The sequence below is a fragment of the Pleurodeles waltl genome, chromosome 1_2 (assembly GCF_031143425.1).
Source record: "Pleurodeles waltl isolate 20211129_DDA chromosome 1_2, aPleWal1.hap1.20221129, whole genome shotgun sequence".
NCBI lineage: Eukaryota > Metazoa > Chordata > Amphibia > Caudata > Salamandridae > Pleurodeles > Pleurodeles waltl.
Genome location: NC_090437.1, coordinates 161,148,736 through 161,168,854, shown reverse-complemented (window position 1 = coordinate 161,168,854; position 20,119 = coordinate 161,148,736). Strand labels below are relative to the sequence as shown.

Sequence of the window (20,119 nt, the reverse complement as noted above, 5' to 3'; positions counted from 1 at the left end):
AAACCTCGGATTTTAATAAAGAGTGAATGTCATCTAAGGGTCAGCACACTGTTCAAATACGGCCTATCAGCTCAGTTGTGAGTTTTTATCTCTAAATATGCAAGACATCAGGTTTTAAGCACAAGCATTATTAGAACACTGACGTGTTGAGAGCTCCACTAGGGAGAATGAAGTGACTCAAGAGTTATTGCTGGTAAGGAACTTCTGCTCTAACGTTCCAATGATTCTTCTTCTGTTTCTCCCTGTTTACTTTAGAATATTCGACTTTAAGTGGATGGAATGTTCTAATAGCATCATAGCCCTTCTGCCTCTGGCTATACCGGTTGTTAAAGGCATTCTCCCTTCTTATACTCCCTGGCCCAGGGATCAGGGAAAAGGGCTTTTATCAACAGTTATTGTCAACAATGATCTATAATTTTATATATTGTTGCTGTTATTATTTGAAATTAATATTTGTCTCGCACCCAGTTTGTAATTGCCTGTGAAGTGAAATTTTATATTATATTTGGACAAAACGCATAGTTATAAATTTGCAGCTGCCAATTACTGACATATTTTTTCAAATTGATAATCGTTGATACTCACTAAATAATATTGTTAATTTTCATGAGTTCATTTTATTTTACAATAAGCTGCAGTAACACAAGTATGAAAGATATAGAATAAGACAATTAGAAACTGGAAGGAGTATGGGCCTAACCCACTGGGAATCTGGGGAAAGGCTGGGCTGCCAGCCAGAAGGGGGCACCATTGCAGCATGACAACTCTTCTTTCATTGGGTTCTGCAAAGTTTGCATCTGCACCTGTTAGTGTCAAGGTGGGGACAAATGTGGCAGTTAACCCCTCACTGGGCTGGGGGGAAGAGGCAGACATCCCTGTATTGATTCTGACTGACGCTGAACAAGAGTGTGAGGTCAGGCAGAGAATAAAGTCGAAAGGCTAAACGGTGTCTGTCTTTAAAGCTTTCTGCTCTCCAGCCTGCAGCATCAGTATATTTTAGCAATTCACCTCTTCTTTTACTCACATTTCCTGATCAGAGTTCTCTTTGTTTTGGTCTCACCCACAGAGAGTTTCAGCTGTTTGTTGTCGAAGACATAGAGTGAAAAATACAATGCACATAGTAGGCTTTTGGTAAGCCTGTTTTTCATGATAGAAAAGGTTCACTGTCTATCTTGCTTCCCTGCTCCCAATTTGATGTCTCCCCCTATGTTATTTTGTTGTCCCACCCAGGAGCCTTTCAGCCTTTCTATGTTTTGACTGGAGAGTTGCATCCTTCCGCCGCTGGCATGACAGAGTTCATTTAGTGGCATTTGAGCTGCTAATCACCAAGCCCGCTCATAATCTCTTCAGTATTAGGGATTCAGAATCGGACAGACAAGTTTCCAGGAGGAGGGCACTACATGTATGCTCACTGCACAGGTAGCGTAGGATCTATGGCCTTTAACAAGTTCATGAACCTTGAGAGAAGAGATTGTCAGAGCCTTATATCTATATTAAGTGGGTGGCATGTGTGTCATGCCATGTCTGCAGTACAGGAGCAATGAAATGAGGGGAGCTGGGGGGCAAGAGGGAGAGCGGGATAGGGGAGTAGAGTGGGGCCTGGCTATCAAGCACAAAAGAGTAGGTGAGCATGGTCCATAGTATAGTAGTAAAAGGGGTCTGGACTCTGGGCAAGAGGAATGCGCTTCTAGGATTTTGGGCTCCTGGGGGTGGTATTAGCTAAGTACCTTTGATATGTGGGCTTCTAACCCACTTCTGTAGGCTAAACCTAATCATGGGATTCCAATGACGCTTATAAGCATGGGGCAATGCTGGCTCGGAAGCATGACCATTGTGGCTACATCCTCCAGGCTAATCAACCTGGGAACATGGGAAGGGTGTGGGGAGTACAGGGGAATTGCAATAAGATCAGCAGAAACAACATCTAAATAAGCACATGATGTAGCACAATCATAAAGTGAACACAGCGAAGATAAATAGCATGGGACAGTGGACAGTGGACAGTCTCATGCGATTTAGTATCGTAAAGAGTAGGTGCCAGGCGGCACAGAGACAAGTATATGAGTCCCTATTAACTGAAGCACCCCTACTTTTAAGAGGGGATCGGGACTCATCCCTGTTTCTGGGCACTTAAGCAATATCAATCAGCTCATCCTACTGAGTCTACTAGAAGTTTGTTGAGTAGGGCTAACAAGATGATTGAGTCCAGTGGCTATTTAAAAGACTCTGGTGTTTCATACCACAGGAGGGTACAGATTCCATGACATCAGAGTGTAGGGAGTCCAAGTCTTCCAACTTGTCAGAGATTATAAATTATGATATTTTCCCACCCAACGTAATCACTATAGTCACTGGTTCTAGCATGCCATATGTTATGTCCCAGAGGTCTATGGTCTAACAACTTCTTCCATCTGAGGTTGGTGTCATACCTGTCTGAGACAGATATGGGCAGCTCGTCATGAAGGAAGCGGTCAGTGTTCCTCCTGGTCACCTGCAGCATCTCCCTAATGTTTTCTGCTGCTCTAAGTGAATAGACTTCCTGCTGCCCTATGCTCTCACTTTCAGATTTAACAAGAATAATTCAGTTTTCTCTGTGGTTGCTCACTACTGGCTGCCATCATAAGAGATGTGACCTATAGAGTTTTTATATAGTTGTTAGAAATGGGATCTCTAGTTGGCAGTGGTTTGCACTTTGTCCAAGAAGGGACCCTCACTCTAGTCAGGGTAAGTGAGTCATACAGCTAAGATACCCCCTTCTCACCCCCTTGGTAGCTTGGCACAAGCAGCCAGGCTTATCTCAGAGGCAATGTGTAATGTATTTGTACACACACACCCACACACACAGTAACACAGTGAAAACACCACAGAAGTACTCCACACCAGTTTAGAAAAATAGCCAATATTTATCTGAGTAAAACAAGACCAAAATGACAGGGAATCAACATACACAAGTAAAGATATGAACTTTCAAAGATTAAATGTAGTGCTTGGAAACACAATATCTCCAACTGGAGCTATCATGATGTCTTAACTGAGTTGTTTCCAACAGTCCGATGCCACCTGCAAGGGAGCGCAGCCGGCCACGGAGTGGTATTGGCCCCAGTTACAGTAACTTGGAAAATGATGAGGAAACAAAGATGTTGCATGTAGACGGGTAGGTGAAGTATCGCTGGAGCCGGTGCAGTAATGGTCCCTTACTGCCACTGGGTAGGAGAGGCATCAGTTCCTTACTGCTAGGCAGGGGAGGTGAGGCGTTGATTCCTTACGTTTGCAGGAGAGGTGATGCAGTATTGGCAGTGAGACGTCGGTTCCTTACGACATGGTGGGGTTGATGAATCCAGCTGGTCAAAGCCTGAGGCATCGACTTCACAGTGTTGCAATCAAACCACAGGGCCAAAGGCGATGCGGCGGAGTCGGAGTCAGGTGCCATGGACGACGGTGACACGGCACTCTGGACTCATCAGTGGCGGGACGTCAGAGACACTGCGCTGGCATGAGGTCTGCATTGTAGGCCGTGGCACTCAGCGCGGGACCAAGGCTATGATGTAGGCAGTCGCATGGGGTCAGAAAGCTGCACCAAATCTGAATTCGTTCTGGAGTTCGATGCACTAGTTTCTTCCTTTTTGCAGCAGAACTCACTCCCCATGGCCCAGGATTTGGATTTGCCCCCACTTAGCAAGTCAGGACTTTCAGCAAGAGAGCTTAGGCACTGGCAGGTGACGTTTTTGATGTCTCTGAGACATCTTAACAGGAGGCAAGCTCAGCCCAAGCCCTTGAAAAAACCTCAGAAAAGAGGTAGAATGCAAATTCCAGTCCCTTCACTCCCACAACAGAATCAACAAGCAGCAGGCCAGCACAGCAAAGCAGCAGGCAGAGTAGCAGTCCCTCCTACAGCATCTAGCTCTTCTTCCTGGCAGAATGTCCTCAGTCAAGAAAGTTTCTAACTAAGTGGTGTCAAAGGTCCTGCCTTATACCCATTTCTGTCTTTGAAGTAGGTAAACCACAAAAGGAAGTCTTTGTAGTGCACAAGACCCTACATTTCCCTGCCCTGGCCCCCTGCTTTGTGTGAGGGCAGACACAGCCCTATTCAGGTGCAACTATCAGCTGCTCCTACCACTCTAGCTCAGGAAGACGCATCGGCCTCGTGATGGACTATCAGGATATGCAGGGCACACCTCAGCTCCCTTTGTGGGATTGTCTAGAGTGGATGCACAAGCAGCCCAACTGTCATACTGACCCCGACGTGCATTCCACAGACAGGCAGAGGCACAGAATGGTTAGCAAGAAAATGACAGCTTTCTAAAAGTGAAATTTTCAATCCTACAATTCAAAACCAACTTCACCAAAATATATATTTTTAAATTGTGAGCTCAGAGACCCCAAAACTCCATATATCTATCTGCTCCCAATGGTAAATTACACTTGAAATATATTTCAAAGCAATTCCCATGTTACCCTATGGGAGAGATAGGCCTTGCATTAGTGAAAAAGAATTTTGCAGTATTTCATTATCAAGAAATGTAAAACACACCAGTACCTGTCCTACATTTTAAATGCACAGCAACCTGTCCTCGGTACTGCTTGGACCTACTTTAGGGGTGACTTGCATGTAGTATAAGGGGAGGTTTAGGCCTGGCAAGTGGGTGCACTTGCCAGGTCGACATGGCAGTTTAGAACTGCACCCACAGGCACTTCAGTGGCAGGCCTGGGCCATATTTACAGGGCTACTCATGTGGGTGGCACAATCAGTGCTGCAGGCCCACTAGTAGCATGTAATTTACAGGCCCTGGGAACACACCATGAACTGTATTAGGGTGGACTTACTAGTAAATCAAATAAGCCAATCATGGAGAAACCGATCACCAATACATTTACACTGAGAGCATGTGCGCTTTAGCACTCATCAGCAGTGGATAAAGTGCCCAGAGTCCTACAGCCGACAAAACCAGGTCAGAAAAAATAGGAGGAAGCAGGCAAAAAGTTTGGAGATAACCCTGCAAAAAGGGCCGGTCCTACAGGTTTTTCTTCACCGGGGTGCACTCTGTATTCCTGCACCTTGATGTTTTTAGCTTGTGGCAATTCCCTGCCTGTGTGTGCTGCGTTGTTAATCTATGTGGTGCACTGCAGGTGGCAAAATGCCTAGCAATGCAAAGAACATGGCACGAAAGCTGCTTACCGGACTGAGATGGCTCCACTGGTGAGAGTTAAACCCACTGTTCAGAGGTGGAAGTAAAATAAACAGACCCGTTGTTTTGTTCCACAATATACTCTTACTCAACCACATTAAATCTATCTCTGGTTCACCTTTTTCATTATTTTCACTGTCCTATGAAATTTCCTCCAAACCTCCGCCATTGCATGAGCACTTTACAAAAAAGTATAACATAAATAGATTCAGTGCCAGCTAGTTGTAACATAACAAGTAAGACCCAGTCATTTGCAGTTCAGTGAATCCTGATATACAATTTAAGTTCCTTTGGCTTCTGTTGGAGTCCATTCTGTTTTAATTAACCTTAGGAAATGGAAATAAAGTAAGTTTCTTGTTATAAGACAATGTGCATTGTGCTTTTGACTGGTATCCTGGAATCAACTGTTAAGAACAGAAAATCATGATAGGAGGGAGCACAACTAACCTTGAGTTTGTGTTCCTTTCTGTTTACAATGACACCAGTGATCTGCTGGTCCATGAAGATCAAAATGGTCACCAGCAAGGCAGGAATGGCTGCTGCAAGGTACACCCACCATGGATTTCCTCCAAAGGGTGGGACAAACCACCCACGGTTAGGACTTGTTGGCTAAAGAGACAAAAGAAAATACATCTTATTAAAGTAGATCAATAGGTAACATTTTCTCAAAGGCTACAGATTGTTGGATAACCTGCTGTCCATAACACAGCTGTTTTCAGTTAAAGGGTTCCACCTCCTATACATCATGAAGAAGCACCAGCAGTTTCTGACACAGTATGCTATCTCTACCCCTTCTCTAAATCTGTAATGTCCCCCAGCTGCAGACCTACCACCTTAGACATTACGTTCACTGCATAAGTAGGGGATGGGCCTTGAAGGAATGGGGCCTGAGGTGAGGTGAGGAGCTGTGAGCCCATCAGCACTGGTCAACAATGAAAAGAGTACGGGGGCGCAATGCAAGTGGGTGCAGCTTAGAGCCTGACTGTCCGAGCAGACCCCCCACTCCTTCCCCCCCCAAAAAAACATATATATATATATATATCTCCTTCTGGGGGAGCTGCTGATCTCAAAGGAAGATTTTGACAACCCTGATGCTGGGCAAAGCCTCCAGATAATGAGCTGCAAACCTGCTCTCTGCAAGGGTGGACACTGCGCACACTGTGTGATATGGGCTCTTCACATGAAGACTGTCAAGAGGGCCGATATAGAGTGACACATGATGGCAGCATGTGAGTTGGCAGGTCTGCAAATTCCAAAACAATGAAGTACAATATGCCTTTCACTACAGGCTGCCACTTATTTCCTGGCTCTCACTTCTAATTACAGAAAGCATGCTGCTTTCTGCTCTACTCACTGATGGGCGGAAGCAACCAGACTGCGTGGACCAAGAGGAGGCTCAATTTACTGATAGTCTTTTACGCGTGCACCTCCCTGGTTGCTCTTACTTTAAATCCTAGAGACCCATTGAAGGCAATAGGGACGGTGGAATCTAGAGAGAAAGAGAGAGAGAGAGAGAGAGACAAAAGCACCTAGGTGCAGTGTCACCTGGTTACCTAAAGGAGGAGGAAACAGCGAGAAGTCATTACCACGTGCCAGCATTTCGATTTTACGTATGCTGAATAGTTCCTTTCCATAGTAGGAAAAAACAATAACCGGCCGACCATACATGCGCATGTAGGGGAGTGCCCTGTGCATCCCTTCCATGGCTGTCATCACCCCATGGCCCCGCCCCTTTAAAAATAAAATAACAATAAACATTGTTTATTATCGTTTTATCTTTAAAGGTTTGCAGCTGCTGTTGCTGCTGGCGGGGTGCGACGCTCCTCCCCCATAGTGGAGAAGTCACCCCTGTTGGCTATCCTGTCCATCGAAATATAAATTCTAATATTTCCTATGGGATTTAGATTTTGGCAGATGGGATATCTGTCACCGTTGTGACAGAGTAATCCGTCCGCTGAGTTCTAAATCAGGCCCTGTGTCGAAGAGCCACAACAAAAACACTAGTATTGAAGTGCACTTTAATGTTCAGTAACACAGTTAATGTCTGTGCCTAGCATTAGGCCTCTGATTTAGAAAGAATTTTCAGAAAATAATAAGAGGGCATGTAAAATGTTAAAAGAAAAAGGAGGTTATTTGCCCAATTCTCTGTGGAATAAATGCTAAGGGAAATAACGTTGGTAGTGATGACTTGACATCACATAAATGCAGCTGTAATCCACTGAAAGTAGCCCTAGTAATCCACCAGCTGCAATCCTGGCAATAAACCAGCTGTAATCCACAGACGGTATTCTTTAGAATCTGATCACAGAGGGCTGCACTCATATAACTGTTGGCAAAGAAAGGCTGAAAGTTTCAGAAGCTAAAACTCCAGGACTGACTAACCATGTAACACCTTACGTGGAGCAACGTTCTGCATTTCCCTTTAGTCAGTTGAATATGGAGTACCACCCAAAGCAAACATGAAACTAACACTACGACAAGCAGCCATTTATTATAAAGGGCCCTTCTGTACATACCTTGAACTCACTTGGCACAATCAGTTTTGGGGTGTCCACACCGAGTAGGGCATCCAAACCACAGAAGATGAGGATGGACAGGATGATGGCAAAGTCGCTGATAAGCTTCCGCGCCTGAAAATAAAACGGTGCAAGATCAGTGAGTGATACAACTTTGAGCAGACATCAGAGCTACCGGCAATCATGTCATTTATCACACTTTAAATTTCAGCTTTATAACCAATAGCACTTTTCATCATGCTGGGATTTTTAGCCCATACATTCAACGTAAAAATCTAAATTACAACTCCCTGAAAGCAACACATTTTTGGTTTACAACAAACATACCACTGGACCGCTTGAATGCTATGAAGCACATTTTATTAGCAATAAGGCATCACAGACACATCAACTACGTTCCATGTGAAGCTCCACAATCACAGGTAATACCTTCCACAGAAATGATGCCAAGCCATAGCTACACGCCACATATTAAATCAAACTGAACTCTAAATCACGAAGTTGTATATATCGGTGTCTGTGAATTATTCTGCTGATTAAATGCTGCTAGTTAGCAGCCACGCAAGTGTAATATGCAGTATTTGTCAGATAGAGTCTTTCCTCAGATTATCTGACTACAAGTCCCGGGATTCAGGAGGATGTCACTTTAGATACAAATGAAGCTGTATTTTTAAGACTGAGATCCTTGACAATAATACAGCTGCATACATGCCATGGTCAGATTCTGCACACATCAGCTGTACAGAACAAAATAAAGCACTAGGGAATTTACACCAGCGTAGAAGCTGTTGCATCTTTGCCAACTGGAATGAATCAATGTCTGACACATACTAGTAAACTAATGTCTGGTGTCAAGGCCTTTATATTTTTCGCATTCACGAGCACTCCAAAAAAGCTGAATATGATGCAAATTTAAATCGTGGTATACCACACAGCGAGGGTTAATAGGAGGCACCATGATCCTGGGAAACAACTTTTCCAGCCAGCCTATACCTTAGCTTTGACAACTCATTCTTCCATGGGTGCTAGTAAAACTGGTTAAATTGAATTGAAACAGGACTATAATTCCTACAGTACAATGATTTCTCAAAAGAAAGTCTAGCACTGGAAAACGGGTGTTGCACTGATGTGCGACACCTAAAAATTAAGATGAAAAAAGATATTAAAAAAAATAATTCGTTGTTGGTCAAAGAGGCATGGCAAGGTAAAGGTCTTCTTAAAAACCAGAAAACATTTCCTCTTCATCCTGTATTTGTCCTCTCAGCAGCATTTAAAACCGTGAATCCAGTCCTATCTCATTTTACAAAAGAGTTCATATCGGCTCTTAACCCTTGTGCCTGCTAAAACATGAGATTTTAGAGTTTGGAAAATTTCTACAGCACAGTCGACCAATGGGATTTTGGGATCTGAATATAAAACAGCAACGAGTCCAGTATTAATCTCATGATGGCAAGGGGAAGGGGCTCTGCTGTTGTGGAATTGAAAGGACTCGCGCGAGTGTCGTCGGTTTCCTCGACTCACTCTCACAATGTAAGAGCAGTGAGGAGGAGGAGGAGGAGGAGGAGCAGAACTCTATTAATGGTTACAACGCAAGTGCCTTAATTATTTTTCTTCAAAACCAAAACATGTTCCATTTCTACTACAGATACCTTTCCCTAACCTCAATGATACAAGGGAAGGGGCATTCAAACTGGCGCCAGCCTTTTTAGCAGCAAATGACGCAAAGCTTGAGTGCGTGAAGCTGGAACTTGGAATTATACTCACTCTTGCCATGTTCTGCACACCTACACTGAAGGAAGACACGCAAACATGCTTGAAAAGCAGCCCCGAAGGTGCTCCTTCAGCACTGATCAGGGGAGGCATTTTCATGCTTGTCTGCCTTTCTTGTTTAAGTGCTGCACCTTGGAACTTCCAATTCAAGTCTCTGTAGCAGACGCTGTAATTCCCCTCTCCACAAATGCTTAACTTGTGCTGGTGTTTGGAGGTGCCGGGCAACGGCACTCATTTGAGGACCGAGACTTATACTTCTTCATCAAATTCTGAACCCGAGTAAGAAAGAAAATCCGCAAAGGGAAGAAGGAAGGGGACAAAGATCGGAAGTCAGTGACCTGGGGAGAAAGCAGGATGAAACAGAACCTCCAACAGTGAGACTTTTCACGAAAGTACACAGGAAGTGTAGATAGTGAAGTGTAGAAAGTGTAAAGTGGTGAAGATAGAGGCATGAGGTGGAATCAAAACTAGGCAGCCTCAGTATTCAGCAACTTTTCCATTCATCAGCCCTGGGGCAGCGCTTATTTATTTTCAAATTAAGCACCACCCTCCACGTGAACACAGATCACTGCGCACAAAGGTCAGAAGGTGAACTGTGAACATTCAACCCTCACAAAAAGGGCCCTCTCTGCTGCAATTTGGCTCCGGTTTCCGGGGAAATCAAGTTTCATGAGAGAGCTCGGCTTACACCCGCATCTAGAAGCTCCATTTAGCAAATGACTATTATCTGTCTAGGCTCCAGTCTCGCAGCCTTCAGATCCAGGCAGTATTACTCGAATGTCTAAGTACCACTTTCAACCATTTTGTAATTGTGCCAGTCGGTGGCTGGTTTACTAAAATATTTCCGATTTCCTTATGCCTTGCATAGGGAATTTTAAGGTAATGCTCCAAAAGCAGGCCTTGAAATTCACTGCCACATAGTGAAGCTGAGGAAGAGTCTGCTTTTGTCACCTTGGAATGTTGAAGAATGTTTCAAAGTCACAAAGCTGTACGTCAACAGATTTAGTACAATATGTTGTTGTATTGCTTCTTTGCGTTTCACAAAGACAAAACCTCAAAAAAAGAAAAGAATTCCAAGGTTAATTCAGTCCATGCAGCTTGTTATAAGGTACAGTCTGGGGGGCTGACGTCAGAACAAGGGTTGACAAACCGGTTCAGGAAATGCAGATGCTTTCGTTGCTGCATGTGGAGAACACAGGTGCGTACGGAAAACACATATGCAAATGGGACTAGTGTGATGCAGACTTAAAACCAAAGATCACTGCCAGGTAAGTAAACTGTGATTCTAGAATACTGATTTGAAACTAATTCAAACTCACGTGGCTGCCAATTTGGGAATATTTACAAAAATCTATGAGCTTGTCTATTGCCTGTTGGTATGGATCCTCGATTTAAGAAAGGTTGCCTTTCTCTGTACGCATCTTTAAATATTGCACAATATTGCAGTGTGTGCTTTAACCAGGTTTACCATACATTATCTGCAACAGACATAATTTCTTATAGAAAGATGTGGCCCATAGGTGATTGGGTGGTTGCTTTAGTTTTTGACGGGCCACAGAGGGTGTGCATCAGCAATCAGTTAATGTGCTATATTGGTTTGCTTCTAACACTGGCCTTTTATACAATCTAATATCAGACTAGATATAGTATAAAACTTACTCCATTTTATAGTTGGCGTTGGTTCGTTAAAATGGCAGAGGAAGCCGATGTGTCATCACAGACACTTTGACTCCGTGATGGCATCACTGGGCTGTCCTTGTGTCCTAGCCTCTATTTGCTCTTGAGGGGGTAGGATAAACCAGGGAGTTTCCCTTCCTACCTGCTGGCTAATAGCTTCATAACCACCAGGGCAAGCAGGGGCATGGGCAGCACCAGAGGTACCAAAGGGCAACCCAGGGGGAGTTGGATTTAGCTTCACCCACCTTTAATCAACATCCATTATATGAAGTACAGATACCATTTGATAGTGTAGGGGAGGGCAACATTAAGACTATGCACACAAAAGAGTGCACACGTGGACAACTTTGCTCTTTGCAAAGTCCTAGAAAAGTTTTATGAATTCGCCCGAATTTGTGTAGGAATATTAGCTTCAGACAACATTATTCAACTGCAGCTGGATGCACCGCCCAAGTTGGGTAGGACTTCAGGTTGGAGGTAATAGAATTCCCCTTTGCCCCTCAGGGCTGCACTTAGCCTGGAGTGCCAGTAAAGAAACATAAAATCCACTGCTCAGAAGCCACATAATGCAATTGCTCACTACTGCAAGTGCAGACCTGGGACTTCCAACTTTGCGGATTGAGATGTATGAGTCTAATGTATCCAGGACAGGATAACACACTTCAAAAGAGCACAATTATGGCCCTGCACAACTTCCTTTGTCAGAATTTCATGCTCTAATAATTATCAACAAATGTGCTTTTTTGAGGCTTTGCATTTCCAGACTATATTTGTCTTCAAATGTTAGTAATCTTTTTACTCACTTCCTTTGCCTTTGTTTAACTTGGAGCTTAGATTCTCAGCAGCTATCATGCTGAAGAGCCCCAGCCAGAGAGTTAAACTCGTTCTCCTCCCCCCAGTTCTTCTCTGCACCCGAGCCCACCCGACTAGCCTCCATTGTCTACTCTCTCCCCTTCCTGCGTGGCTGGCTGCCTGCCTCTCGCAGGATCCAGAAGAACCACGAGTGCAGTCCCAGCAGCGCTCTCAAGCCATTAGTCTAAAATGCTCCACAAGTGTTAATGTGGAAAATTGTTACACAGCGAGCCGGATAAACATAAAACGTGACGTGCATCATTTTCCACAACTCAAGCACTCAGAAAGGCATTTGAGCAGGGGGGAATGGCCTGTTTCCACTTGTATTCCTAATGTATTATCTGCACTTTTCATTACTTCACATTTAGCACAGTGCTGTTGCAGCCACAATACAAAGTGTGTGCCCTGTCGAAAAGCCTCTGAATTCTTAGAAAGGCATGTGTTTTGGCGACTGCAATAATTTACCACTTAGCGCTCTCCGGTTGGATTTAAAGAAAATCTGTTTACATCTACACATGGTGAACTTGTACCTATGACGTCTGTAAATGTATGCTCTTTCACAGATTCATCCAAGTCAGAATATTGAGGGCACTACATATAGAGGACCGAGTATTAAAAAAACATATTGTCAGGAAAGTAAGTCTAGATGTTCTATTCCTAACACCACTTATAACTGTGGGGTACATATATCTTGTATATGTAGATGCAGAGTTAAGAACAGTAAATCTATACTTCCTTACAAGCGCTGACCTTTTCATAATCTGTCCTTGAAATTCTTGTATGTTGATAGTCTTTATGTCCATATTAAGTAGTACAATCATGGTGGGAATGTACAAAGACTATTTTTTCAACTTTTTGACTCCGATTGAAAGACATTTTCCCCGTAGAGAAACCCTTTCCCTAGACCTACGTTTGTCACTTTGAACAGGGACGTATTTTGACTCTTTCCAGGAGTCATTTTCCAGGTTAAGAATGCCTGCTAAACAAGATTATGAGTTTGTGGATGCTCATTAACGTTTTGCTTGGATACGACCCTCTCCTCGGGAACTTAATTCATCAGAATATTTCCGGAAATGTGCGTTGGTCTAGATTGTTCATTGAATTAAATCTGATCTGAATGCAGAAATGTCCAGTGATTGAGATCCTGCAAATCAGGAGCAGGGAGACTGCATGTAAAGATAATTTTTGGGGGGCCCTTAAGGCTCGCTTATGTCAGCAAAACCTTTGTGAATCCGGCCACCTGCTGACATTTTTTATATCTTTTTATGCATGCTTGTTCTGTCATAGGCAATGCCATTGATGGATATTTCCAGTTATAATATTTAAAAATGATCAAAAGCAAAAAATATGTAAAGTCTATCAGATTAGTAGATCCACTCCATCCATGCTCCATCGAACTAGCATCAGTTTTTACACCAGGCCGTTGTGCTGTTCAAACACCATCTCTGCCACTTCATCGATCTTCACTGTCTGTCCTTGTTTAGGCATCCCTGTAAACCTGCAGTTTTCCCAGAGTTATCAAGCTACTATTTTCATTACTTGTAACCTCCTAGGGTCAATATGAAATCTGGGCATAATTACAATTTTGTTTGCACCAAGGAGCGAAGAAAAAATCCAAAGGAAAAAAAATCAAAGCATCAAACAAAAATCTGTTACAATGCAAATTCAGCCTTATGTAATCAAAAGCACATCTTTCTCGGTCCTCTGAAGTTCTGTCCTAACGGCAAGAACTTCTGGCAGAGGGTCATGGAGTGCAGCTGCTGAGAAGCAGGCGTTGGTTGCAGTGTTGACTCGCTGACAGTCAGGACAAAGGATAGTCCTAAGTGGTAGTAGGAAAGATCTAATTGCCTGCCAGACAGTGGGGCAGATTCCTTGTGGTCACACGAACTCAGAGGCCAAGTAACACTTTGCTTGGAGTAATTGTGGGAAATATTACATCCATTCATGAAAGGAGAAGTTTCTGGCTTGGGGGAAAGGTTAAAACTCCTCACAGCACTGTAGACAAGACACCATATCTGACCTGGGTCAGGCTTATCCTCTCAAGACCTGATCCCACACTGTGAATTACCCCTCAGTGAAAACCCAGAGCACATGCATACATACACAGACATGGTTTAAGTGGATGGTCACAAGGTGTGCATTTGCAAGGAGGACCATCGGGAGGTGGTAACCCACACCTACCAAACCACATTGTTCTCAACAACCACAGGGAGTGTGGTCTGCGCCCTCCTGCAGAGAGCATCCACTGTGAAACCCTACAACTTAAGAAGAAAACCTGATTTATAAACTGCTATGAAACCAAATAATTTGCTAATGCAGTTCACTAATATCTTACAACATAACATATTTGTCATGTTGTGCTATACTCCGCAATATTATGTTGCTTATAACGTACACACTAGAAAGTGACGCATTAATAAGTGCACTTAAGTAGAAAAAAAGCCAGTGTTCCAACTACCTGTCTATGTGGATTAGATTTTTCTTGAATATTTTACTTTTAGGAGAGCCCTGATTATGAGCTGTGTCTCTGTCTAGCACAGAATACGAAAAGAGGTCAACCGAAGGGATCAACCAGAGCTTCACTTAAGTGTCAAGACCATTCAAGGTCTTGTACGCGCCTGCTCGCTGGCAATCCATACATTCATAATGTCTGGTCTTCAATGTCTTTAACACACTTCAATTGTTAAAAAGATTCCGAAGCCACTGAGTCATAAACGACAAGAGAGCCAGGCCCACACAGTGGTTGTGTGACCCTATATCAAGTTTGATAATATCACCTTTCAAATATATCACAGACAACATATCACAGACAGCCTACCACTACATCATGAAGGTGAGTAAAATATTACTCTGTTTTTAGGAACATGCGGCCAGATGTAGAAAGAGTTTTGCATGGTGCAAACAGCAAATTTTGCTGTTTGCGCCATGGAAAACTCACATCACGATGCTCATTCTCATTTTGCGAGTCAGTAACCTGGATACCGACTCGCAAAATGGGAATGCGACTCACAAATAGGAAGGGGTGTTCCCCTTCCTATTTGCGATTCGCATCGCGATGTAGAATTGCTTTGTGACCGCGAACGTGGTCGCAAAGAAATTTGCAGTTAGCACCCATTTCAAATAGGTGCTAACCCATTCGCAAAAGGGAAGGGGTCCCCATGGGACCCCTTCCCCTTTGTGAATGGCTCTGAAAAAATGAAACAAAAACGTTTCATTTTTTCGTGTGTATTGCAACTCGTTTTCCTTTAAGGAAAACGGGCTGCAATACAAAAAAAAACTGCTTTATTAAAAAGCAGTCACAGACATGGTGGTCTGCTGTCTCCAGCAGGCCACCATCCCTGTGAGTGCTGCGAATCGGAAGGGGTAGCAAATTGCGACCCACCTCATTAATATTAATGAGTTGGGTCTTTGCGACCCCCTTCCGATTCGCAGATGGTGTCAGGGACACCATCCTGCATCTGGGTTTGCGAATTGCAAATTGCGAGTCGCTCAGACTCGCAATTTGCAAGTCGCAAACTCAGACATACCTACATCTGGCCCAAGATTGTTGGCATTTTAAAGATAAAAATTCAACAGTGCAAAAGGAACAACATTGCAGGTTGCATGCACACAACATAATCACAGTCATTAATTACAATTCTTAATTCCACACCTACCTATATGTTCCTTGCGTAGGAGGGGTTAGGCCAATGTAGTGGATGCGAATGATCATGTGCACTATAGTGGTAGTATACCCACACAGCAAAGAGCTACGTAGCCAAGCCTTCCTGTGATGCAGGTAAGACATTTGTCTGTATTCAAAATGACTGTATCGATCTGTGAGATGTATGTGATAGACCATTAGCACATAATGGACACTCACAAATGTATTCCTGTAGAGCCTTGGAATCGAACTGCAATAAGATATTTACTACAATATATGTCAAACAATCATAATGTAGGATGAAAGATGACATTCCAAATCCTAGTTGTTTTTTTCGGTATTTACAGTGAGTCGTGAAGGCCTCTGCCCGTGTGCATATAATCAGGTCAGTGACTAGTGTACGGCTGAATGGCCAGGGTTCGAGTCATTCTTTTAAACACTTTGAGAAGAGACCTGGATAGACTGAGGATGAGTAAACCGTTATACTACATAGAAAAACGTGTAATGGATATATTACTCAAGTGTTATGATACTCACTGTTGTTGGGAAATAACGACTGGTTTTGAATTTTTTCAGAGCCATGGAGCACGTGTAGGTCCCGAGGAAAAGGATGAAAGACATGAGGGTGATGTCAGGCACATATTTGCAGTTATTCCCCAGCAGCATGCCTCCATATTTCAAGCATTCTTTCTTCGACATGGAGGCCCAGTCAAGTGTGCCGTTGTAACCCTAAGAAGAAAAGGTAACATGATGTGAGGCCTTCGTGGTGATGTAGTGCATGAATCCAACCAGACGGAGCACCTTAGAACAAAAAACACTTGACACAAGCAGTTACTCAAAACCCTTATATAGCATATCCTCAGTCACAGTTTCTGAGCAGGTAAATTGTCCCTGTTATAGCAGAAATATTACACAACTAGAAAAAAAGTAATTTCTCTAAGTATACAAAATATGTATCAACTTTGGTGTAGTTGTAGTCTGATGTTTAATATTGTACGGGTTACGTGAAAATTTGGTACCACGATGAAAAGGTGTCCAGAGCAGTCGCGGCTCACAGTGTTAGAGGGGGCGGGTGGCGTGCGGGGGGGGGAATATTAATAAAAAAAATTTAAAAAAAATACACTTACCTGAAAGCTGCACTCACCGCGCAGTGTCCCGCTCAGCATCCCGCTCCTCTGCTGGCATGCACAGGCTCCCAGCCTGCTCTACGCCCAATCCTGACACTGCTCGAAGCAGTGTCAGGATTGGCTGGGAGCGCTCTCTGTGTTGCTGGGCTGGAGAGAGCCCTGTGCGCATGTGTGTTTGACCGGCGCAAGACGGCTGGCCAAGCACGCATGCGCTCTGAGGGGGAGGGCTCAGCACTCCCCCTCACACTCCTCACCCCCCGTGGCCCGCCCCTTTATAAGGAAACAATAATAAACACTTCCTTTTCCTGCACCTTCTCTTTTCTGACGTCTACAAGGCTCCTCACCACACACACTTATTTTTTCAGAGGAGAAAATGTGTCATTAACACAAAGTCAAAGGCCTGCTGGTGCGTAGAAGTTTTTGGCACCTCGCCACATAAGAGGACACGTTTCTAAGCGACCTTCCTGAGGTATGTAAATCATATGGCTTTATTGAGCTAAACATCACGTTTCCAATCCACTGTTTTTATTTTACAAACTATTAATTTGTGACATGTGTAGCCCGTTTGCTTATTTCGCGAAACAGCTCCCAGAACGCATAAGTAGTTAAATAAAATCTCAAGACTGGAAACATGTTGTCCCAGAACACGCATCCACTTGTTAGTGATCTTGAAATCCAGTTAGTTAGCCAGAGCTCTTCTCCTGCTGGGCACACTGAGTTCTTGCTTTACATAACATGACAAGTACTCAGTTATCCTCACTAACGTGCAAACAACGTGTCTCAGTTCGTAGAGAATTATGCTAAGAGCCGCAGAAACTAATTTTAAAAGTTAACATCTGTGCCTATTCCAAAATGTTGCCAGAAGAGGGCGCTCTGCTGCTAGCAATTGCACGCAGCGGAGTCAGAGCCTGAAAAAGAGGAATTCTATCAGAAAGCAGAGCCGTTAAAGGCATGGACAAAGCTGGCAATTTCAACTCCCTTTGCCCCTCCTTCAAAGGCAAACTTGGAACCGTTACGGACGATTAGAAGACTCTCTCTCTCTCTCTCCCTCCCTCTCTCTCACTCAGTCTTTCTTCTCTGCCTATCTCTTCTCTGCCACTCTACCTTTCAATCTACCTCTTTCCCTACCCCACCTCTCTCTCTCGCTCCAGCATCTCTTTTTAATCTGCTAATCCTCTGCACTCCTCTCTCTATCTACCCTCTTATTTACCCTTAAACCCTCTATCTACCTTTCCCCTTCCTCTACACTTCCCCTCTCTTTCTACCTCAACTCGCTTACCCTGACCGCCCTTTACTAGTTCACCACCGGTTCACTGCCTCACCTCTCTCACCCCTCAGTGTAGACACGACATGGTGAAGGTGACTTAACGCACAATATTAAGATAAGACACGTGCGCTTAGCGCTTGTAAGTGTAGCTTTCACTGCTGGATACTCATATCCGCCGTCACACTAGCACCCTCACTGATAAAAGGGAACTCAAGGCCCTGTTCTGAGGATTTTCACCATTTCGTCGGGTGAAATCCAATCCGTTTTCTAATAGTTTTCTCCTTAATTCTCTCCCGCTGCTCTTTCTATTTGTACGTTACTTCCGCTGGACAGTGACCTCTGCTTTGCACAGTAGGAACAATCATTTGCAATGCAATCAGTCTCGCATTTGCAAGAGTTATAGTTATTGGTTTGTAAATGACAATATCTTTCAAAATCTTACTTGGGCGCGACGAGAAATATCCTTCTGGGATTGGAGAGGCAAGGAGGGCGGTGCAAGGGTTCCGACCACTTAAATACCCTCCTTGCCCCGGTCTCATACGCCCCCTGATAAGCCGCTTCTGGGTCACGACGTTGCCGTTCGTCACCTCGACGACTCCGCCATGGTGAGTGGGAAGAGAAGGGCTCCTGCCCATGACGCAACTAAGGGTGCCCCCTCCCCCAGGCTCTGGGAGGGGCTCCTGGGCATTACCCATGTGTTTTGGTTTTGAATGGAGTGGATGTATGTGGCTTGGAGTGGAACTGTGTGGGTTGAATTGAAATTGTTAGTTGTGGAATTGTGTAGGGTGGAACTGTGAGGTGTGTAGTATATTTGTGTATTGGAATTATGGCTACGCCTCTGTCGCTCTGTGGGGTGGGGTTGCTGTGTGCATTCTGCGGCCCCCTCTTCTACCAACCCTGTGGGTAAGAGATAGGGGTGAGAGCTGCGCAGAATAGATAGATTGGAAGGTAGAGAGGGACAGGTAGTTTATGCACGAAGTGGGAATGAACTCGAGGCAGAGGAGCTGAAAGAGTGTGTGAGAAAGAGAGAAAGAAGGGGAGAGCAGGCTACAGACTCATAAAGAGGGTGCGCCTGTGTACGCAGGAGACACCCGAAGAAGAGGAGGAGAGCATGGCTTTGAGGGACAGAAATCTTGAAAAGGCACGGGAAAGAAACTGTAACTGCTCGAATACCTGAAGTGAACCAATATAAAAGAGGTGAGAAGAGTGCGTGAGAGAGCTAGAGAAAGGTGAGAAAGAGAGTACGAGAGAGAGAGGGGGATGAGTGGGAGTGGCACCCAGGAGGGGGGGAGGCGAGAGGTGGACCAGTGCACTGCACGAGGAGGTACAGGAAGGTAGCGTGTGTGAGCAGGTAGAATACAGAGGAGACAGGGAGTGTGAGGAGGAATGAGAGGAGGAAGTGAAATTGCAAGCTGAGAGGAGGTAATAAGAGTGTGAGAGAGAGATGAGCGGGACAGTAGGTGTGTGCGGGAGAGATGACAAGGGTGGTGGAAGTGCTATAGAGATGGGTTGTATTGGAACTTTTTGTTGTGGAATTGTGTGGCGTGGGATGGCGTGGTGTGGAGTTGTGTAGTGGAAATATGTGGCATGGTGTGCTGTGGAATTGTGTGGATAGTAATTAAATGGTATTAACTGTAGTGGAATTACGTAGAGTGCAATTGTGTATTATAGAGTTAATTATGTGGAATGGTATTGTGTGTTGTGGAGTGACATGTTGTGGAGTATTAATTATGTGGTGTGGCATGATGTTGAAATCTGTGGTGTAATAGGAGATATGTAGTGTGCTGTGGAATTGTGTTGTGCAGTTGAAATATGTAGTTTAGTGTGGAATTATGTGGTGTGTATTGGAAGTGTGTGGAGTAGAATTGTGTGGCATGGATCTGTGTGGCACTGAGTGGAATTATGCTAATTGGAATTATGTGCCATGGTGAGTAGTGCATTTATGTGGTTTGCTGGTATGTGGCCTGTGTTGCATTTATGTGGGGTATTTTTGTACTGTACTGAGTAGAATGTAAATATGTGGAGGGTAATTATGTGGCACTGAATGGCATTATGTGGAGTGTAATTATGAGGTGTGGTGC

General features: G+C 44.1%; 1 protein-coding gene across 4 annotated transcripts in view; it reads right to left on the bottom strand.

Moving 5' to 3' along the window:
* Nucleotides 1–20,119, bottom strand: part of SLC4A4 (solute carrier family 4 member 4) — a 623,315-nt gene that overhangs the window by 60,512 nt on the left and 542,684 nt on the right. For all 4 annotated transcript variants that reach the window (XM_069236872.1, XM_069236873.1, XM_069236870.1 and 1 more), the window contains exons 16-18: nucleotides 16,182–16,373; nucleotides 7,703–7,816; nucleotides 5,634–5,795 (exon numbers count right to left, since the gene is read on the bottom strand). In XM_069236872.1, the coding sequence (XP_069092973.1) occupies nucleotides 5,634–5,795; nucleotides 7,703–7,816; nucleotides 16,182–16,373 (468 nt within the window). The remainder of the gene's footprint in view (nucleotides 1–5,633; nucleotides 5,796–7,702; nucleotides 7,817–16,181; nucleotides 16,374–20,119) is intronic.